This window comes from Oryctolagus cuniculus, chromosome 10 (assembly GCF_964237555.1).
Source record: "Oryctolagus cuniculus chromosome 10, mOryCun1.1, whole genome shotgun sequence".
Lineage (NCBI taxonomy): Eukaryota > Metazoa > Chordata > Mammalia > Lagomorpha > Leporidae > Oryctolagus > Oryctolagus cuniculus.
The window spans coordinates 97,927,629-97,949,557 of NC_091441.1; the positions used below are offsets into that span (position 1 = coordinate 97,927,629).

The 21,929-nt window shown below is 46.7% G+C and overlaps 1 protein-coding gene across 5 annotated transcripts in view; it reads right to left on the reverse strand.

Annotated features, from left to right (window-relative positions):
• The window catches only part of RAD54L2 (RAD54 like 2), a 151,328-nt gene that overhangs the window by 11,254 nt on the left and 118,145 nt on the right, over window positions 1-21,929 (reverse strand). For all 5 annotated transcript variants that reach the window (XM_008260727.4, XM_070050757.1, XM_002713224.5 and 2 more), the window contains 13 exons: window positions 20,644-20,826; window positions 20,395-20,528; window positions 17,576-17,772; window positions 14,613-14,955; window positions 13,775-13,952; window positions 12,054-12,305; window positions 11,725-11,843; window positions 10,469-10,587; window positions 6,351-6,450; window positions 5,105-5,310; window positions 4,539-4,711; window positions 3,837-4,033; window positions 1,514-1,713 (listed from right to left, as the gene is read on the reverse strand). In XM_008260727.4, coding sequence (XP_008258949.1) covers window positions 1,514-1,713; window positions 3,837-4,033; window positions 4,539-4,711; window positions 5,105-5,310; window positions 6,351-6,450; window positions 10,469-10,587; window positions 11,725-11,843; window positions 12,054-12,305; window positions 13,775-13,952; window positions 14,613-14,955; window positions 17,576-17,772; window positions 20,395-20,528; window positions 20,644-20,826 — 2,401 coding nt within the window. The remainder of the gene's footprint in view (window positions 1-1,513; window positions 1,714-3,836; window positions 4,034-4,538; window positions 4,712-5,104; window positions 5,311-6,350; window positions 6,451-10,468; window positions 10,588-11,724; window positions 11,844-12,053; window positions 12,306-13,774; window positions 13,953-14,612; window positions 14,956-17,575; window positions 17,773-20,394; window positions 20,529-20,643; window positions 20,827-21,929) is intronic.

The following is a 21,929-nucleotide window of genomic DNA, read 5'->3' on the forward strand; positions in this document are numbered from 1 at the left end:
GAAGCTCCTGGCTCCTGGCTTTGGATCGGCACAGCTCCGGCGGTTGCAGCCAACTGGGGAGTATCAGCGGATGGAAGACCTCCCTCTCTCTCTCTCTCTCTGCCTCTCCTCTGTGTAACTCTGACTTTCAAATAAGTAAATAAATCTTAAAAAAAAAATTATATGTTACACAAAAATTTTAAATAAAAATGTACAAGTATTACATGTTAATCAAATATTTTAAATAATTTTTATATTTATTTATTTATGTATTTAGAGAGGTAGAGTTACAGGCAGAGAGGTAAAGACAGAAGGAGGGGTCTTCTATCTGCTGGTTCACTCCCCAAATGCCCATAGCAGCTGGGGCTCAATCAGGCCAAAGCTAGGAGGCAGGAATTCTATCCAGGTCTCCCATGTGGGTGGCAGGGACCCAAGTATTAAAGCCATCACCTGCTGCCTTCCTAGGCACATTAGTAGGAAGTTGGATTGGAAGTGAGGTAAACTAGGACTCAAATCAGCACTCTGATATGGGATGTAAGCATCCCAGGCAGTGACTTAATGTGCCATAATATCCATCCTTCATTTCAAATTTTTTACAATGAATGGGCATTATATTCATTCTCAAAAAAGTAAAAATATTTTCATTAAAATGTATATATTTGAGCATTTCTAATAAAAAGATGGAAAACAGGATCACAAAATGCTTTCCTTCCCCATCACCCGGATTCACAGAATGAAATTCATGGGAAGATGGGCTACCCATCTCCCACCACCACTCACTGGCTCACCATCCTCATCTTTATCAAACTCAAAAAGAAAGATGCAGGCCGGCGCCGCGGCTCAATAGGCTAATCCTCCGCCTAGTGGCGCCGGCACACCGGGTTCTAGTCCCGGTCGGGGCGCCGGATTCTGTCCCAGTTGCCCCTCTTCCAGGCCAGCCCTCTGCTGTGGCCAGGGAGTGCAGTGGAGGATGGCCCAGGTGCTTGGGCCCTGCACCCCATGGGAGACCAGGAAAAGCACCTGGATCCTGGCTCCTGCCATCGGATCAGCGCGGTGCGCCGGCCGCGGCGGCCATTGGAGGGTGAACCAACGGCAAAGGAAGACCTTTCTCTCTGTCTCTCTCTCTCACTGTCCACTCTGCCTGTCAAAAAAAAAAAAAAAAAAAAAAAAAAGAAAGATGCAGGTGACAATTCAGGTCTTCCAATTACATGGTGAGCGTGACTGCTGTCCTGACACCCCCCACAGTCAAGCAGGACTCAGCACATTTGAACTTCTGAACCAACATTTGTTCCAGGGACCTTTCCAGAATCCCTGCAGTGGTCAAACGTAAAAATTCAGTTCTATGTAATACTTAAGATATTTCACCAGAACACAAACTCCTCAAGATCTGGGACTGCTGTCTTCTCTATTTTTACCTACAGTGCAAAGCATTGTAAGGCCAAGAACACAAACGATGTTTAATAAATACTTCTCGAATGAACAAAGCAATTTAACATGGGGCAGCACTCTGGCACAGAATCCAGGAGTTCCTCACCCGTTGTGGTGACCACCTTCTGCACAAGGACTCCCGCACGCTGCAAGTAGTTGATCGGGAAGTTCATGGATGGATTTGTGCTGGAGGCAGAGCTTACGCTGCTTCCCAGTGGGACATGCCGGGGCATCATTGGGATGGGAGTGGACTGGACAGGACGAACACTGGCCACAGGCTTTTCATCACCTTTCAGTGTTGGCTGCCTATGAGAGAAAGAAAAACACACTAAGAGTGAAGCAGAAAGGCTGAAGGGCCTCTCCAAACTGTACCATTCTAAGCCCTCAGTGGCCACTGGAAGAAAAATCAGAAGAACCTGCAGAGTCTGGTCAATTTAAAAGAACCTGAGGTAGGACTGAGACAGAGAGGCAGAAAAAGACAGAGGGATTAAGCCTCCTGGAGTCTAGTAGTACTAGACATTAGTGGAATGATACCTTTCTGGGGATGTGTGGCAGCATCTGCTTCTCTAGAATTTGGAAGAGGGAAAATCAGGGTGATGCAAAGATGCAGTAAGGGGGGAATTTTCTTCAGGCCACAGTGGAATATTTTCATCAAGTTCCTCCAGGCTTCTGTTTGGGCTACTCAAGGGTGTCCCTCTACTCAGAACCACCACAAAAGTAGCAGCAGTCATAGCACTGTATATAACAGCCAGGTTTCCAAATGGCACAGTGCCACAACCTGCCTGAGCACTGACTGAGTGTTTCTAATTACCAACATGCTAAAATGTTACCCCATAGCCAATGATGTTCACCTTCCTTTCAACCAGATATTGGTGCTTTGAGAAAGTTACTCCTGATTCAAGTTTTCCTTTTTATCACTGTCTAGGCATTACAAATAAACTCCACATATGCATACACAAAAGAATCACTGTAAGTTTTCTGAAGTCTGTACCTTTGACCTCTGTGCCTAGAAAAGAGACTACCTTAACTGGAATGGTCTTCCCCAACCATCCGAGTGAAGGTTGCATACGGGCCGGCACTGTGGCTCACTAGGCTAACTTGCGGAGCTGGCACACCAGGTTCTAGTGCCGGTCGGGGCACTGGATTCTGTTCCGGTTGCCCCTCTTCCAGGCCAGCTCTCTGCTGTGGCCAGGGAGTGCAGTGGAGGATGGCCCAAGTGCTTGGGCCCTGTACCCTATGGGAGACCAGAATAAGCACTTGACTCCTGCCATTGGATCAGGGCGGTGCGCCAGCCGCTGGAGGGTGAACCAACAGCAAAAGGAAGACCTTTCTCTCTCTCACTGTCCACTCTGCCTGTCAAAAAAAAAAAAAAAAAAAAAAAAAAAGGTTGCACACGGAAGACCACTTTCACTCCACTCTACTATTGCAGTTGGTCCTCACGTCTCCTCAGTCACATTGCTCTCAGTTGTAGGTCTTTCTGGCCTTTCCACTTGCAAACTCCAGGTTCCCAGGTAAGTCATATATCACAGGTCTGGTGCCCATTTCCTCACTGTCTTCCCAGGGTGGCTAGGAGTTAGAAATCTTGATCAGTTGTCAGTGAGATTCCTCACAGAATCAAGAGTCAGAAGGGAAATAGGAACAACTCAGCCCAAGCCTTATACTAGGCAGGGGCTTGGGCTAAGAATGTGGGCAGGATGGCTGCTCACAAGTACCCAGACAGGATAAAGAACCAGCAGGACTGTGGTACAGCTCATCAGATGCTGTGAGAAGCTGATGACTCCACAGCGTCAGAGCTGGGACAGAGACACAGCTGACATCCCACAGCCCAGTCTGGACCATTTATCACATCTTCCTCCAACACAGCTTTTCTCTTTTTCTCTTAGGATACTCTGGCTGTTACACACAAAAAAAAGACCAAACGAGAAAAAAAGGAATGGGAATAAGAGCAGACACTCCCAGACAATAATTTCTTAGAAAATGACACAGACGTGAAAAGTCTACAGACTTTGAAAAGGAGTAACTTTCTATTTGAGAGTATCTTCAATTTACTATATAAAAATCTACAAATCCACTCACACAAAATCAGTGTCTTATGTAAAATCTTACATGGTTTCATTTCTTTTAGAATCTTACTTGGCAAGTTTTTTTTCTACATTAAAATCTTAAGAAAAAAGTATTAAATCTGTTCCCCTGCTCCCCAGGACAGGTGATACCCCCCAGGGGTCCACCAGGGGTCTCTTGAGTCACAAGGCCAGCAGCTCACTCTTCCAGCCAGAACAGTCACGATCCGAGTCATTTAAAACCCGGGAACTGCTCTGGTACCTACAACAGAACAGCAGTTGAAGGAGCTCGCTCTGCTTAGAAAAGGAACCAGATGAAAGGTGTCTGGGCCTGGCCCAGCAGCAGATCCTGCCTTTTGAGTGACTCACCAGTTTCTCTGACTGAAGGCAGGGATGCTGGTCAGGCTCTGGTCGCTGGCAGGATAATACTGAGCATACGACGGGCGGGTGTAGGGGACTGATGTGCGTTTGTCTTCCTCATAGCTTTTCTTTGCTGCTTTTTTCTCAGCTTTGGTCAGCTTGTGATCCTTTCGGTTGAGGAGCAATGACTCATGCTCGAAAGGCTCCTGGGGACACAGAGGGTGTTGATTTAATTAGCAGTCTTTGTGCCAGCATGACTGATGCACAAATCTTATTTTGAAGCCAAGACCAGTAATGTGCAGGACCAGTGAGAGCCTGCTCAGACATGGAGGCAGTTATTGGCCTTCTGTCAAGAGCATGACTCATAACTCTAACCTTGTACCAGCTGTAGACCCTTGAGCCTGCCTTCCATATCGAAAGGAAGGGGGATTCCAGAGAATGAGCAACCACATTTCAGAACTTTTCTTCTGCTAGGAAATCTCACACTGACCGAACTGTTGCACATGGCTGAGCTCAGCATCCTGGGACAGGGACTAGAGGTAAGGTTAGGCAGCTGGAGGCAGGAAGGGGAGCAATGCGGGGGGCGGGGGACGGACACTTGTGTCTAAGCTGTCTGCATAAATAAGGCTCCAGGTGAAGGAAGCAAGCTTGCCAGACAAGGCACCGACAGAGGATGCCATGCCAGGGACTGCACACATAACACGTTCTTACCTTGGTGATAAGGTGAGGGTACTTCAGACAGGCAAGCTGCAGGACTGACTCTTTAATCCCCTTCACATTCAAGGATGTTTGGGGAGCTGGCTCCTTCTCAACGAAGTGCAGTAGATTCTCCACTTCCTTCCGGGTGAAGTTCAGCATCGGATTTAGATCATCCACCACCCGATCTAGAAGGGAGAAGACAAGGAGAAAGTCAGCAAATGGCAAGGAAGATTGGAAATACACAACTACCAAGGTTAGCATGGGAGGTTGTGAATGTCAGAACTGTCACTAATAACAATCATCATCCTATATCTGCAAATCAAAGGCCCTGGTGAAATAGAAACATCACCTAAGAGAAATATGCATAACTAGCTTGGCTCTAATTATCAAACCCACCTTCAACAAATTGAGGTTAATCTCTTCAAGCAATAAGCAGAATAAGATGGGAGGAACTGCTAGATTCCCATGATTCAAAGCCTGTCTGTGTTCCCACATCCTGCCCCTCCTCTCCCATCTTTGATATTGTAAGAAGAGTGGCCTTTATGATGTGCCTCCCCTGAGCCTGGAAGATGGCCCACCTGACATGCCCTGCTTGGAAATCTGACGATCATAGATCTTCTTTTCAAGGGTGTAATCGGCCACAAGGCGATAGATGTGACAGGGCTTTTTCTGGCCATATCGGTATACCCGACATACTGCCTGGGCATCATGGCAAGGGTTCCAGGAAGCATCGAACACCACCACTCGGTTGGCACCAATCAGATTCACACCCAAGCATCCAGCCCTTTAAAACATAAGTCAACAGTTACAAAGAGATGTTTTCAAATCCATTTTGCCCTCTGTAACTCCTACCCCAGTATCATTCTCTTTCCTCTAAGCACAACATATTTGAGGATTTTGTTGTCCTGTCAGGCACAGGAAAGTATGTCTTGAAATTAAAATGGAAGTGCCTACAGCTCAGAAGGAAAATTGACTCTTCAACTCTCTGCAAAAAGTAAGGCCTCTGGGTGATGTCCTTGGAAGGGGGAACTTTTGCACACAGGTTTCTCAGTGTTTTTAGTCTACCAGCTTAGGAAAACAATGGGCTCATACCCTGAGAAGGGCTTTCTGAGAGCAGAGGCAGTACAGTCTTCAAGCTGCTTGTCAAGAGACGACGCCATCAGCCCTTAAGAGTTACAGTGATAGTGCTTTCTCTGCTTGTTAAAGCACTTCCACATCTGTCAAATCATCTAAGCCTCACAACACTCCTTGAGAAAAGCTAACCACAACCACTTAACAAAGATCTCAAAGAAGTTTATGACACTATCAGGACTCCCTCCTTTTTTTTTTAAAGACTTTTATTTATTTCTCTGAGAGAGTTACATAGAGAGAGGAGGAGAGGCAGACAGAGAGAGAAGTTTTCCATCCACTGGTTCACCCTCGAATTGGCTGCAATGGCTGGAGCTGTGCTGATCCGAAGCCAGGAGCCAGGAGCTTCCTCCAGGTCTCCCACATGGGTGCAGGGGCCCAAGGACTTGGGTCATATTCTATGCTTTCCCACACCATAGCAGAGAGCTGGATTAGAAATGGAGCAGCCAGGTCTTGAACCAGAGCCCACATGGGATGCTGGCACTGCAGGCAGTGGCTTTAACCACTATGCCACAGCACTGGCCCCAGGACTGCCTTCTAATACAGCTTCTTTTTGGGATTCCCTCTCTGACCTCAAAGACAAATTACAGACCTAAGCAGACTCTTTTGACAGAACCTGGATGAGTTTTGAGGTACTTCCCAGGGGCCAATTGCCCAGACACACTCCTCTGACCTCTCTTCTCAGGTTTCACTCACCGTGTGGAGAGAAGGAAGAGCCAGGTGGTAAGGTTGCTAGGATCATTGAACTGATTAATGAGCCGCTCTCTCTCAAAGGCAGGGGTGCTACCATCCAGCCCTAGGAAGAAAGGAAAACCACAAGAAGTGAGGGCACAATCACTTGGCAAATGTATTGTTTTTAAACATTTAATTATTTATTTGAGAGGCAGAAAAGAGGAGAGAGCTCCCATCTGCTGGTTTATTACCCAAATGTCCCCAACAGCCAGGACTGGGCTGGGCTGAAGCTGGGAGGCAGGGAACTCAATCCAGGTCTCCCAGATGGGTGGCAGGGACCCAATTATTTGAGTCATTACCACTGCCTCCTTGAATCATTGTTAGCTGGGGGCCTCTTAACTGCTAGATTAAACATCAGCCTCATTTTTTGAAAAGAAAAAAAAAAGAAAAGAAAAAATTTAATTCAGAGGCAGAGAGACAGATGGAGGGGCAGAGAAGTTTGTTTTTTTTTTTTTAATTTTCAGTTTATTTATTTGAAAAGCAGAGTTACAGGGGAATGGGGGTGAGGGGAAGGAGGAGAAAATGAATGAATCTTTCATCTGCTAGTTCACTTTTCAAATGCCTGCGATGGCTGGGGCTAGGCCAGGCCAAAACCAGGAGCCTCTTTAAAGGTCTCACATGGGCCGGCGCCGCGGCTCAATAGGCTAATCCTCTGCCTTGTGGCGCAGGCACACCGGGTTCTAGTCCTGGTCGGGGCACCGGATTCTGTCCCGGTTGCTCCTCTTCCAGGCCAGCTCTCTGCTGTGGTCAGGGAGTGCAGTGGAGGATGGCCCAAGTACTTGGGCCCTGCACCCCATGGGAGACCAGGAGAAGCACCTGGCTCCTGCCTTCGGATCAGTGTGGTGCGCCGGCCGTGGCGGCCATTGAAGGGTGAACCAACGGCAAAGGAAGACCTTTCTCTCTGTCTCTCTCTCTCACTGTCCACTCTGCCTGTCAAAAATAAAAAAAGTACCAAAAAAAAAAGGTCTCACATGGGTGCAGGGGCTCAAGCACTTGGGCCATCCTCTACTACTTTCCCGGGAGCATTATCAGGGAGCTGATCCAGCCAGGACACAACCAGTGCCCTTATGGGATGCTGGTGCTACAGGCAGGGGCTTAACCCACTATGCCACACCACTGGGCCCAGGGAGAAAAGTTTCAAAAACAAAACAAAGCAGGAGCTGGTATTGTGGTACAGTGGGTTAAATTGTTCCCTGTGACACCAGCATCCCATATGATCTGGCACTCAAGTCCTGGCTGCTCTGCTTCCAATCCCCCTCCCTGGTAATGCACCTCAGAAAGCAGTGGAAGATGGCCCAAGTGCTTGGGCCCCTGCACCCACGTGGGAGACCCGGATGGAGTTCCAGGCTCCCAGCTTCAGCCTGATCCGGCCCCAGCTGTTGTGGCCGTTTGGAAAGTAAACCAGCATATGGAAGATCTGTCTCCATCTCTCTCTCTGTCACTCTTTCAAATAAATAAGTAAATCTTTAAAATAAACAAATGAATAAATAGAAACAAAAACAAAATAAAGCAAACAGAAACATGGCACAGTGTTCAGATCCCATCACCTGAACATTATCACGGGTCTACAGTAAGATGCCTAGGCATCGGAAAATATTCCGAGGTGATTCTCATGTGCAACAGATTGTATGTTTTTATTTTTTTAAAGATTTATTTATTTGAAAGAGTTACACAGAGAGAGAGACAGAGAGAGAGATCATCCATTCACCGGTTCACTCCCCAACTGGCTACAAGGGGCTGGAGCTGCACTGATCTGAAGCCAGGAGCCAGGAGCCTCCTCGGGATCTCCCACATGGGTGCAAGGGTCCAAGGACTTAGATCCTCTTCTACTGCTTTCCCTGTCCATGGCAGAGAACTGGATTGGAAATGGAGTAGCCAGGACTTGAACCGGCGCCCATATGGGATGCTGGCATTGCAGGTGGTGGCTTTACCTGCTACACCACAATACATTATAATCCTTTAGTTTCTGAGGGTAGGGTTCCTGACTTAGGAGTACATAAGAGCTGGTAAAACAATGGCCTAAAGTCCTGGTGAATACAGGTCTAAGAGTTTTGAGTTTTGATGTTCTTCTAACAGGAATTTTCATTTTAAAAAGTTTTTATTGTGCTTGGCATTGTGGAGTAATAGGTAACGCCACCACCTGTGATGTAGGCATCCCATATGGGTGCTTCTGATCCAGCTCCCTGCTAGTGGCCTGGAAAAGACAGCAGAGGATGGCCCAAGTACTTGGGAGACCTGGAGGAAGCAAGCTCCTGGCTCCTGGCTTCGGCCTGGCCCAGCCTTGGCTGTTGCAGCCATCTGGGGAATGAACCAAGAAATGGAGAACCTCTCTCTCTGTTTCTCCCTCTCTCTCCATAGCTCTTTCAAATAAATTAAAAAAAAAATTTTTTTAAACTGTGTATTTATTTGAGAACCAGAGACAGACAGACAGAGCTCTCATCTGCTGGTTCACTCCCCAAGTAACTATAGTAGTCAGGACTGGGCAGAGGGAGTTGGAGTCAAAAAGCAGGAATGCAATCCAGGTCTCCTATACACAAAAGAAACTGATCAAGAACTGTGGAATGATACACATGAATGAAAGGAGGGAAGCTCCAAGGAAGCAGAAAAAATAACCTTCAGTTATGAGGAAGCATGAGTAAGAGAGGACAGACAAAATCTCTCACCTCTGATACAGGGCAAAGTCATGGGTATAAAATACCACATGGAGTACACAGGCAATAGTTTAATAGCCTGGTACTGGGTTTCTCAATCAGGACCTCAACCTGCCTTTCCAACCTGAGTTCCCACAATTTCCAAGTACAGTTCACCACTTACTCAGTGGGCCATTCCATAGTAACAAGTTCTGGGGCCAGAGCTTGTGCTGGGGGTCTCCTAGCCACCCCGTGAACCTCACATCTCTTTTAAAAAAGATTTTATTTACTTGAAAGGCAGAATTGCAGAGAGAGGGACAGAGAGAGCAAGTGAATGAACAAGGTAGTAAGCTGCCCCAGTGGCTGGGGCTGGGCCAGGGCAAAGCCAGCAGCTTCATGTGAATTTTGCACACTGGTACAGGGGCCCAAACACTTGGGCTAACTTCTATTGCTTTCCCAGGAGCATTAGCAGGGGGCCGAATTGGAAGTGGAGCAGCCAGGATTCAACTTAGCAATGAGATGGGATACTGGCATTGCAGGTAGCAGCTTAACCCAGTGCACCATAGTACGAGTCCTCCTCCAATATGGTTTCCTTCCACGTCTCTAAATCCTCCCTTTAGGTCAGTGGCTTCAAAGGAGGAGGATTTCTCCACCCTCCCATTCCCCTGGCACATCTGGAAGTGTCTGGAGACATTTTTATTGTCAAAACTGGGAACCGCTACTGCCATCTAGTGAGTAGAGATCAGAATTGCTGCTATTTAAGCCCTACAACAAAGAATTATCTGGCCCAAATGTCAACTGTGCTGAGGTCAATATTTCTCAACTACTATTCTTTATTACTGTTCCCTAAGGAGACATCTTAGACACCTTTTTCCCAATCACACTGTTCCTCCATGAAATTCTAGTATGTGTGTTGTATGTGCATTTGTGACTTGCACATTTAAAAAGGTTACATTTTTCTCACGCTGCTCACGCAGAAAACTAATTTTCATTCCTTTTGTGGTACTGTCTCCTCCAAAGAGAATGCATAATCCAGCTTGTGTTCACTCTGCTCCTTCTGCCTGGAATGACTTTTAGGTCTCACTAGTTTTGTATATTCAAACTCCTCGCATCTTTTGGGGGAGCCTTCTCTAAGGTTTTACCATCTTTACCACAATGAATCTATCTTCCTTAGAACTGAAATCAGGGTACTCAATCAGGGTTACTTCACATTTGTCCTTGGATTATCACATCTCAGATGAAGATAAGGCCTAAGTCTTCCAACTCTCTGCATTCTCCTATCTCTCAAGGCCCCCAGCTCAGTACAGAGCCATGTACACAACAGCTGGCTCTTAGTATCTTCCTGTTCCTTGGATAATCACAACTATTCCTATGCATTTGATAGAGAGTAGACTAGGAGAACAGAAAGAAGACTTTGCCAAGGCTCCAAGGACAAAGTAACAACGAACTCACGGAAGTAGCTGACGTTGCGAACCCACTTCTGTGCTCCTTGTCCCTCGGCACCAGGCAGACAGGGCACTTCTCGTTTCCCCAAGAACTCCTCAATGAGAGCCAAGGTGGAAAGGCTCTGGCTAAAAGGGAGAACATTTGGTTCAGATGGCTCCCATGTCCAAAGGAACCTTGTTCCCAATGTCCACACTTATGTGCAACCGTCTGAGAGTGGGAGCCCCCACAACTTTCTCCCCATTAGAGGTAACCCCACCGAGAAAATCAAGGATATTTTCCCTAGTTATAAAGCGAAGAGGGTCATTCATTGATTGCCACATCACTTCATTGCCACTTTCTCCATTCCTTACTTCCTAATTTAAAAATCCTGTTGTTGAGCTCAATGCACAGTAACAGCTAGCATTCAGCTTTCAAAAACAATTGCTGCATCAATATATATTTCATCTGATTATGGGCTTCTGGCAATCAATAAGTCTTATTAGGGAGACAGAATCACTCAGCTGTTTCCAAGATAAGTAGACAGCCAGTCTCCTCAGAAGTGACCTATAAAATCAGGGGAACACGAGGCTGTCTCAAGGTTAGAATCACTGCTGTGCTCTCAAAGTATGTCACATGTGGAAGCCTTCCCTCTGAGGCTCTGAAGCCAGGCTGCTGCACTGGGCTGTCCCAAGCCATAATCTGATCAGAACAAGGGAGAAACAATCTACTTTATGTCTGTTTGGGGGGGGGGGGGGGGAGTCAGGCCCTGATGAGATTCACAGCCCTAGCCAGACTGAGAATATGACTCTGGAACAAATCACATCACTTATTTGATCTTACATACCAAAGCTTTAAAAAAAAAAAAAAAGACCAAGGAGGAATATGAGCAGATTAGACCCAGGCAAGTAAACACTTTGTGTAAAGGGTCAAATAGCAAATATTTAGGTTTTGTAGACCACAGATACTCCCTGCTGTGTATTTCTCTTTTTTCCTTTTTTTTTTTCAAACAACCCTCTGAAAAGGTAAAAATGGCTCTTAGTCTTGTGTTGAATAAAAACAGGTTAGCCAGATTTGGCCTGGGCCACAGTTTGAAGGATTAGACTATACTCTCCAGTGTTGGCCTAGGACTCTGAATTGGAGAAACTGCACTGGATAAAGAAAAACCCTAAGAGATATGAGATGTAAGACGGTCCTTATGAAAAGCAACTGGTTGCAGGGTTGGTGTGGCCCATGCCACTTCTCACCATAGACACATAGCCTTAGCTGGGAATTTCTCTTCCTACCTGAACACGAGGATCTTATCCCCAAGCTTCACACTTTCCTCAATCAAGTGGAAAAGGAGTACCATCTTGGGAGAGTTCTCTAAGACTCCAGTCTGGTAATTAGTCAGAAGGTCCTTAGCCTATAATAAAGAATTGAGGCAGTTTGGAGCAGGCCCTTAGTTAGATCACCAGAAGTAAAACTCTCCCTCCCAGGCACAGTTCACTGGCTCCCTTTGTAGATTCCTGCCGAGACTCTGGCAGTATAGCACAGGTACATTCCCACCCTCTTCTCAGGTAGGCCTTGCATATCCCTTGAACAGTTTAGTTACTGAATGATCTGTTGGACTCACCCATTCATATGTGACAATGTTGTTGCCTCGCTCCTGGAAAGGGTTGAAGCCAACTCCCTGTAGGAACTTGCTATTGGTTGCCTCTCCCATCGAGGAAGCCAAAGTGTTATCTTCCCCCTTGCCTTTTGTTCCTGGGGGCAGGCAGCGGGCACTGGTCCCCGCAGAGCCAAGCTCTTCCACATCCAGGTCCTGCTCATTAGCCAGGTTTTCCTTTTGAAGAGCTTCATACAGCACATCAGGGTGATTCCAGATCTGAGGTTCAAGGAAGGGGAGAGGGGAGCAAAGGATAGAGAATATTCCATAGGTGACACAGGAGACTGGAACTATGCACCAACTCAAATACATACCCCACGCCAATGGTACACACTGTACACCAAAAATTACAGTATCTCTCATGTCTTCACAGTCAAAGGACCTGCATATTTGTCTTCACTTTCTTTTTTCTTTTTTTTTCTTTTTTTTTTTTTTTTTTTTTGACAGGCAGAGTGGACAGTGAGAGAGAGAGACAGAGAGAAAGGTCTTCCTTTTGCCATTGGTTCACCCTCCAATGGCCGCCACGGCTGGCACGCTGCGGCTGGCGCACCGCGCTGATCCGAAGGCAGGAGCCAGGTGCTTCTCCTGGTCTCCCATGGGGTGCAGGGCCCAAGCACTTGGGCCATCCTCCACTGCACTCCCGGGCCACAGCAGAAAGCTGGCCTGGAAGAGGGGCAACCGGGAAAGAATCCGGCGCCCCAACCGGGACTAGAACCCGGTGTGCCGGCGCCTCTTGGTGGAGGATTAGCCTAGTGAGCCGCGGCACCGGCTGTCTTCACTTTCATCTCTCACCACCGTAACACATGAGTGGGAGAGTTCACACCAGTGTGTGGTACCTAATCAAAAAGTCTGTTTCACAAGGTTTGATTCATATTCAAATAAGAATAAGAATGTCCCAGTTTCACTGTTCAGCTACTTTATGAAATAGGAAACAAGACTAATCTCTTCCTATGGATGCAATGTGTTTGCCTTTTGGGTGACTAATCACATGTCATTGCAGGAACTGTGCCTGTCGAGAGATGAGGACTCCTGGGTAAAGGGCAGGAAGGAGAGGGAAGGATACACTAGCACCAAAGCATCACCACAGACCACACTGACTTTAGTTTCCTAGCTCTGGTCTAGGTCTGTGGCCACATAAGTTTCCAAACCCCACCAGTCACCTACACACATCTCCGGCTGAATAATACTTAATATCATGAATAATACCTAATAGATCTGTTGAGAGCACAGCCAGAAAAACCAAGTCCAAGACACAGGTCCTTCCATAACCAGATGAGAGATCTCAATCTAATTAAATAATCGAATGAAAGGCACTCCTAATATTTTATGTAAGCCATGTATTTCTTGAATCCCAATTATACTAGCAGTCAAACCAGTCTGTCTCACAATATTCCTCTATCATCCCCTTTTACAAGTGAAAAACAAACAATCAGTGAGAAACAAAATGACTTCCCAAGTTTGGCATAGCCCTGGTCCCAGTTATACTACACCTGTGAGTGGCACCCCCAGCAATGTGTGGCACACCACCACACATCTCTCCTTGGAGTTCCCAAACTCCCAGTGCAATGAACTGAGGTGGCCTTCCTCTCAGTTTATTTTTCCTTTATCAAGCACTCTCAGCAAAGTACCTCACTGGGAACCACATTCGTCCTTAGTCCCATCTCAGTCTTCTCTGAGACCCCACATACCTTGCAGCACACGCAGAAAGCCTTGAGAGGGTTGAGCCCCAGCCAGCCGCTGCTGCCACAATCCCGGAAGCGGTCCATGAACTGCGTGTACAAGTCTCGCTGGATCTTGGAGAGCCGCACTAGGATCACATTCTCTTCCTTGGCAGGCAGATGAATCTTCAGTACAGTGTGGCCTCTCCTACAGGGCAGAGATCAGAAGTGGCGAGGCTGGGTGACCAGGAGGGGTCACTGCAGGATAAACACAGAACCTCCCATTCTGGCCTCATTACCTGCTTCAGGATCTCAATGTGCACTATGCTGCAACAATGCAGAGTGAGTGGTTCAGCAACCACTGGAAGAAACTCCCCTTAAAGACAGAAACTAAAACAAAAAGAAGAGAGACCTATCCAGGTCATAGCTGACTAGGGGACTTCCAGGTTCTTAGTCTAACTCAAGGCTGCCTCTCTGAGCTTTATCCACACATGTCATCACAACAAGGGAAAAGCAGAATATTGCTTCTGACTGGTCAAAGCTCCATCTACTGAGATGGTGAGCTAGTAAGGCCAGGCCTTTAGAACCACTGCATCTGTTCTCTCCCCTATGTCAGCAGAACACTGGCTCTCTCTTGCTTCTCTCAGCAAAAAAGGTAGGTTCTTGTAACTTTAAAGAAAATTTCTGAGAGAAGTACTTGTAAGCCAAACTTTCAGATGACTGAAACAGTGTGAAACATCTACCAGCTATTCACATAAAAGCAGGTTTTTCTACTGTGCCACTAGGAAGGGGTCCTCCAATTCCAACATCTCCCCTTCAAAATAGCCTCGCATGCCCACTGCACCAGGGGCCCCTGAGGATGGCTCACCTCTGCACAAAGCCCTCTAGGAGGCTATGCAGGACATGGCTCCGGTACCGCATGAGGCGGACATCCTGAGGCGTGCTGTCAATACACTGCCCATTCAGGATAGGGCGTTCAAACATGTTGCTGAATTCTTGCCGGGTGCCAAGGAAGTCTGGACGCACAAAGTCCACCATGCACCAATACTCGATGAGGTTGTTCTGCAGGGGGTACCCAGTCAGCACCACCCGGCGGCGAGAGCGAATGTTCTTCAGAGCCTGTGAGGTGCTGGCCTGGCAGTTTTTGATGCGGTGGCCCTCATCACAGATCACCACATCAGGGCCAGGGCGGCATAAGGCCTTCTCAAACTCTAGGGAGGGAAGAGGATCCGCGGTCAGAGGGTGAGAGGGTCTGTTCTTACTCAATAATATGAGAAGTAGGGGTGCACCCTGGAGGAGACAGAAGAAATGAAGGAAGCAGGAAAGCAAGAGTCAGCCCCCAATGATGAAAGGGAGCCAGCCAGCCACGCTCCTGTGCATTTGATGTGACGCTAACCTGGCCACTGACCCTTGCAACAAAAATCCCCTTTCCCCCATCCCTTTCCTTATTTTTTTCTTTAGACTAATCGTAAAACCGACCTGCATTCCTAGAGTTTATGCCAGCCGGGCAGCAGAGGGAGGAAATTTACAGTGCTAGCTTAGGATTAAAGGGTGTCTGGATGGTTGGCTCCACCTGAGGGCTGGCTGGTAGGAGCCAGACAAAGGACAAGGCCTTCCCATAGTTATTCACTGGTCAGCTAAATGATAAATTCATCCCAGCTCTACTACAGAAGCAAACCTAGAACAAATGTAATCTCGCTCAGCCTGTGGGCTGTACAAGTCCCACAAAATCATTTGGTCTGATCCTGCCAAGGCAACTTCCTATGAAACTTGGAATTCAATAAATCTATAGCAGGCTAATTTTTAAGTTGATAATGTTACATGGTCTGTGAATGATGTTATAAATATCCAAATGGCCCTTCGCAGAAAGAAGGTTTCCCACCCTTGAAGACCTATAAAATGAAATGGGCTCTGAGCCCTTAAAAATTTATTTCTGGGGTGGCACTGTGGCACAGTGAGCTAAGCTGCCACTTTTGACACCAGCATACCATATGAACATCGGTTCAGCTGCTCTGTTTCCAATCCAGTTCCCTGCTAATGTGCCTGGGAAAGCAGCAGAGGATGGCCCAACTTCTTGGGCCCCTGCCATCCAGGTGGGAGAACCAGAGGGAATTTCTAGCTCTAAGCTTCAGCCTGGCCCAGCCCCAGCTATTGCAGCCATTTGGGGAATGAATGAGATATGGAAGATTGATCTCTCCCTTTCTCTCTGGTAACTATATTTTTAAAATAAAATAAATATTTCAGGGCCAGCACTATGGTATAGTATGCTAAGCCTGTGGCACTGGCATCCCATATGGGCACCAGTTCGTGTCCTAGCTGCTCCTCTTCCAAACTAGCTCTCTGCTTATGACTGGGAAAGCAGTAGAAGATGGCCCAAGTGGTTGGGCCCCTGTACCCACAAGGGAGACCTGGAAGATGTTCCTGGTTCTTGGCTTTCAATTGGCCCAGCTCCAGCCATTACAGCCATTTGGGAGTAAACTAGCAGATGGAAGACCTTTCTCTCTGTCTCTCCCTCTCTCTGTCTGTAACTCTACCTCTCAAATAAAAATAAATAAAATCTTTTTTTTTTAAGATTTGTTTTATTTATTTGAAAGACAGAGTTACTTAGAGAGGTAGAGCCAGAGAGAGAGAGAGAGAGAGGTCTTCCATCCGCTAGTTCACTTCCCAAATGACCACAATGGCCAGAGTTGAGCTTATCTGAAGCCAGGAGCCAGGAGCTTCTTCTGGTCTCCCACGTGGATGCAGGGACCCAAGCACTTGGGCCATCTTCTACTGCTTTCCAAGGCCATAGCAGAGAGCTGGAATGGAAGTGAGCAGCCAGGACTCAAACTGGGGTCCATATGGGATGCTGGCGCTGCAGGCCAGGGCTTTAACCCACTGTGCCACAGCTCCAGCCCTAATAAAAATCTTTTTAAAAAACTTCATGGAAAATAGAACAAGATGGATTTATAAATAATAAATAAATAAATCTTTAAACAAACAAACAAACAAAAACAGTTTTAAAAATCAGCAAAGCTCCTCAGAAAAGGGAAGAATTAGGACTTAGAGGAATGGTTTCCACTAAAGCAACTGGTATAAATTCCTTTTAGAAATTCATAAGCACTACTACTCTGTTAGGGAATTTTAAAAAATATTTAGTTGAAAGGCAGAGTTACAGGGAGAGAGGAAGAGGAGCAGGAGAAAGAGGAGGAGGAAGAGTAGAGGAGAAGAGAGATCTTCCTTCTGCTGGTTCGTTCCCCAGATGGCTGCAAACACAGGAGATGGGCTGTTCCAAAATCATAAGCCAGGAGCTTCTTCAGGGTCTCCTATGTGGATGCAGAGGCCCAAGTATTTGGGTCATATTCCGCTGCTTTTCTCAAGCCTTTACCAGGAAACTGAATTGGAACTGGAGCAGCCAGGAATCAAACTGGTGCCCTTATGGGATGCACGTGTCGCAGGCAGAGGCTTAACCTGCTATGCCATAACACTGGCCCCTATATTAGGAATTTAACCTAATTTCTTAACGTTTTCTCAGAACATCTCTAAGAAGTAGTAAAGGGAATGGGTCTCTCCCAACTGTTATGTAAGAGAAACAGAGAAAGATGGACAGGAGTCCCCCTTCACCAGTGGATGGCCTAGCCTCATCAAAGTCGCACTGCTGGCAAAGCAAGCAGCACCTCCCGAGAGCCACAGAGCTTGTTCCACCTAGCGGGGGGGGACCAGGACTTCCGTTACATGACAACTCACAGCAATAATGCACTTCACATTTGACTAGGTGCTATCCACAGACACTATTTCTTCTTTCCTCAAACCCCCCCAAGAGTATTCCTGGGAAAGGGAAAGGCTGCCCACCTCTCCGAAACTCCTGCTGGCGATCCTCCTCATCCAGATCAATGATGACCGGGTGAGAGCGTTTCTTGGACTTCTTCGTTCTACCTGTGGCAAAGGATTTCTTCAGAGTGAGGAGTCTGTACATTTCATACCCCATCAGCAGCACCCCACCCTCTGACACCCAATCAGCCATCACTTTAGCACGAGATGCCATCGTCCTGCAAGAGTGAACAGAGAAAATTGTGTGAGATGTGAATTGTATCTCAAGAGTGCTGTTTGTTTTTTTTGTTTGTTTGTTTTTTTTTTTAAGGTGGACAGAGAAAAAAGTATTACTTTTTCTGCTGCTCTCCAGGAAGAATTCCTCACAATCAAAGTTATGTTGATATACATTCAGGGCTCCTCATTGCCAAAGATTACATGTGGTGCCAAGCAGAGGGCTATCCAATTACCCAAGGATCTGCCTAACATCCCAGAGATACTAATTGCAGTGCAGATGGACTGGCTTACTGGTGACGGTCAAACAGCAGGGGCAAAAGGTAGAGAAAATACCAACCACCTTGGAGGTATACACATGACTACAATTCAAGGTTTGAGGGAACATTTCAAGTTATTCCCACGACAAACACATGGGAATAACAAAAGAAAAGGCAACATTCTGCACTTCACCTCCCCAGGTTCCAGGGAGTAAAGAGCCGAGGATAAACTGTAAAGGGACAAGAGCAGCAGAGCCCAGATGACCCTCAGCACAGTGACTCTACTCCTAAACACCTGAGTCCTTATTGTACTTCACTGACTGTACATGCACTAACAGTCCTGAAACCCAAGAAAGGAGAACAAGTAAATCATCATAGTATCACAGTCTGCTGGTTTTTACATATGGAATTTATTAGAGAGGCACAGAGATAGATAAAGACACAGAGAGCTCTCATCTTCTGCTGGTACACTCCCCAGATGTCCCGAAGAGCTGGAGCTGGGCCAGGGCCAGCAGTTGAGAATGCAATTCATGTCTTCCACCTGTGGACAAGAATTCATTTACTTGAGCCATCACCACTGCCTTCCAGGGTCTGTATTGGTAGGAAGCTGGCATTAGAAGACAGGAATGGAACCAAGGTACTCTGATGTAGGATGCAGGTGTCTTAACCACTAGGGTGACTGCCTGCTTCTGATATGTATGAACCAACATGCCAAAGGCAGCCTCCACAAAAAATAAAGTTTATCTTCTTAATTAATCCAAGCCAATGAAGGGAAAGCACCATAAGGATAGGTAGCTTGGATCAAAAAATAGCTTTAGATTTTTGGAAATCAGGTTGACCTTATAAAATGGAAACATAAATAATTTTATTTAAATCAAAAACAAAATTTGTACCTCTCAAAGTTTTGGAAGTTGGGGCTGGTGTTGTGGCTCAGCAGATTAAGCCACCACTTGCAATACCAGCACCCCATATTGGGAGCACCAGTTCAAGTCCTGGCTGCTGGGCTTCTGATCCAGCTCCTTGCAAATGCTAATGCATAGCACCTGGGAAAGCAGTGGAAGACTGGGCCACCTTCCACCCATATGGCAGACCCAGATACAGTTCCTGGCTCCTTGCTCCCACCTGGTCAAGCCCTGGCTGTTGTAGCCATTTTGAGAGTGAACCAGTGAATGGAAGATCTCTCTTTTTTCTGTCGCTCCCTCTCTGTCATTCTATATAACAAATAAATAAAATAAACGTGTTTTTTTTTTTTTTTTTAAGTTTTGGAAGTTGTACCATTTAAGGCCACCTGTACAGGCAGGTATTGCATTGCAGGGGGTTAACAGCCACTGCTTGGGACACTCATATCCCATATCGGAGGGCCTGGGATTGAGTCTCACTTTTGGTTCTAATCCAGCTTCCTGCTAAAGTGCCTGGGAAGCATCAGATGATGGCCTAAGTACTTGTGTTCCTGCCACCCATGTGGGAGGCCCAATGGTGTTCCTGGCTCCTGACTCTGGCCTGGCCCAGCCCTGGCTGTTGCAGCCATTTGGGGAGGGAACCAGCAGATGGAAGATAGTATCTCTGTCATCTGCCTTTCAAATAAGTAACTATTTTAAAGAAAAAAAAATCCAACTATAGTTTAGTGCTTAAAAGAAGAGACTGGGGGCCGATGCTATGGCACAGTGGGTTAAGCTGCTGTCTGTAGTGCTGGCATGCCATATGGCTGTCAGTTCAAGTCCCAGCTCCTTATGCCACATAGGCTCTGACTTGGATCTCGGATGTTCCACATCTGATCCAGCTCCTTGCTCATGTGCCAGGGAAAGCAGAAGATGGCCCAAGTACTTCAGTCCTTGTATCCATGTGGGGGACCCATAAAGAGCTCCTGGCTTCTGCCTTTGGATCAGCCCAGCTCTGGCCATTGAGGATATTTGGGGAGTGAACCAGGGGATGGAAGATTTCTTTTCTCTGTCTTTCCTTCTTGCTCTGTAACTCTGCATTTCAAATAAATAAATCTTAAAGAACAAGAAGATGGTTAGGTTTCTAAGATAAATGCAAAGAGTAAAAAGCTAGAAGATGGAAGGTTCCATTCTATCATGCCGAGTTTTATTACTGTACACATGGGAAAGTGTGACCATGTCCACAGATTCTTCATGCTATAAAAGCATCTTAAAGCATAATACAAGAAACTTCCCGGCTACAGAAGTCTGGCTTTATTGAAAAGCTACTCAGAGAAAAAAAAATGGAATGCAAAAGCAGAGAGAGGAACACATTAAGAAGCCAAGGGAACCTGGGAGGATGGGGCATATTCTCAGACTGCCTGGACAACTAGATCCCAGGGAATAATTTAAAAGGAATGGGGCAGAGAGCTTAGGGCAGGCCACCTACTTGTGCTCATCATTCAAGATGTGAACTTTAAAAAATCGAGGCTGGATTTCTTCAGGCTTGTTGTCAGCTGGAAGGGTTTCAGGAGCTGGGAGCCACATATTGAACTCTGCCAGCCAATTTTGAAGGGTATTAACCTACCAGAAAGCCAAAGAAAAAATTTTAAGGAATGTTTACAGCTGAGCTCATCAAGCTTTTCAGGGCATGGCAAAGATACAAGAGACTAGGTGAAGCTTGTCCCCAAATCCTTACCGGCACAATGGCAAGGACTGTTTTGGCTGGCGTGTGGCGGAAGAGGACATCAATGAAGGAGATCACTTGCAAAGTCTTCCCCAGACCCATGCTGTGGGCCAGGATACAGCCAAAGCCACTACTGGTCTTAAATCTCTCCAGGGACTCCACTAGGTTATCATACAGGAACCGGATTCCACCAATCTGACAATGAAGAAACATAGATAAATGTCAGAGGGACTGGTAAAGACCAGGGCTCTAGCTTTATTCACTTCCAAATTCATCAGAATTAAGCAGAAAAAAAGCGTTATAATGGACAGCTGGTGTGGACAGCCACTGAAGTTTCCCTATACCCTGACTGGTCTATTGGCTGGTGACAATATTCTTAGAGAAAATGCAGAAAAGCATTCACCTATATACTATACACTATATATACTCTATACTATACCCTTCCCTCTGACATAACAATCTGCTATACCAAGTTGCTGACAGGGTGTTTCACTCAGTCTGCCCTCAGCCTTGGGGAGCTCATCATCCCCGCATGGTAGCCCTTTACATAAGGAGTCCTATTTTAGGGTTCTCCTTTTATTTTAAATTTATTTTATTTATTTGAAAGTAGATATGGGGAAGGAGAGAGACAGAGAGAAACAGAGACACAGAATCTTGCATCTGCTGGTTCACTCCCCCAAATGGCCACAAGGGCCAGGACTGCGCCAGGCTGAAGCCAAGAGCCAAGAGCCTCTTCTGGGTCTCCCACATAGGCCATCCTCCACTGCTCTCCCAGGTGCATCAGCAGGGAGCTGGACTGGAAGTGGAGCAGCCAGGACTCAAACCAGTGCCCATATGGGATGTGGACACTGCATGCAAAGGGTCAACCTTCAACGCCGCAGCACTGGCCCTCTTTTTTATTTTATTTTTTTAAGATTTACTTATTTATTTAGATAGAGTTATAGAGAGGGATGGAAGGAGGGAGAAAGGAGGGAGGGAGAGGGGGAAGGTAAAGGGGAGAGGGAGGGGGAGGGGGAGGGAGAAAGATATCAATCCTCCACTGTCCAGATGTCTTCAATGCCCAGTGCTGGGCTAAGCTGAAGCCAGGAGCTTCAACCAGGTCTCCCTGGTGGCAGGGGCCCAAACACCTGAGCCATCTTTCACTGCTTTTTCCAGGCCACTAGCAGGGAGCTGGATTGGAAATGGAGCAGCCAGGACATGAACCAGTGCCCACATGGGATGCCAGTGTCCCAGGTGGCAGCTTTACCTACTATGCCACAATGCCAGTCCCTGTTGTTAGAGCTCTTAAGCTGAATCAT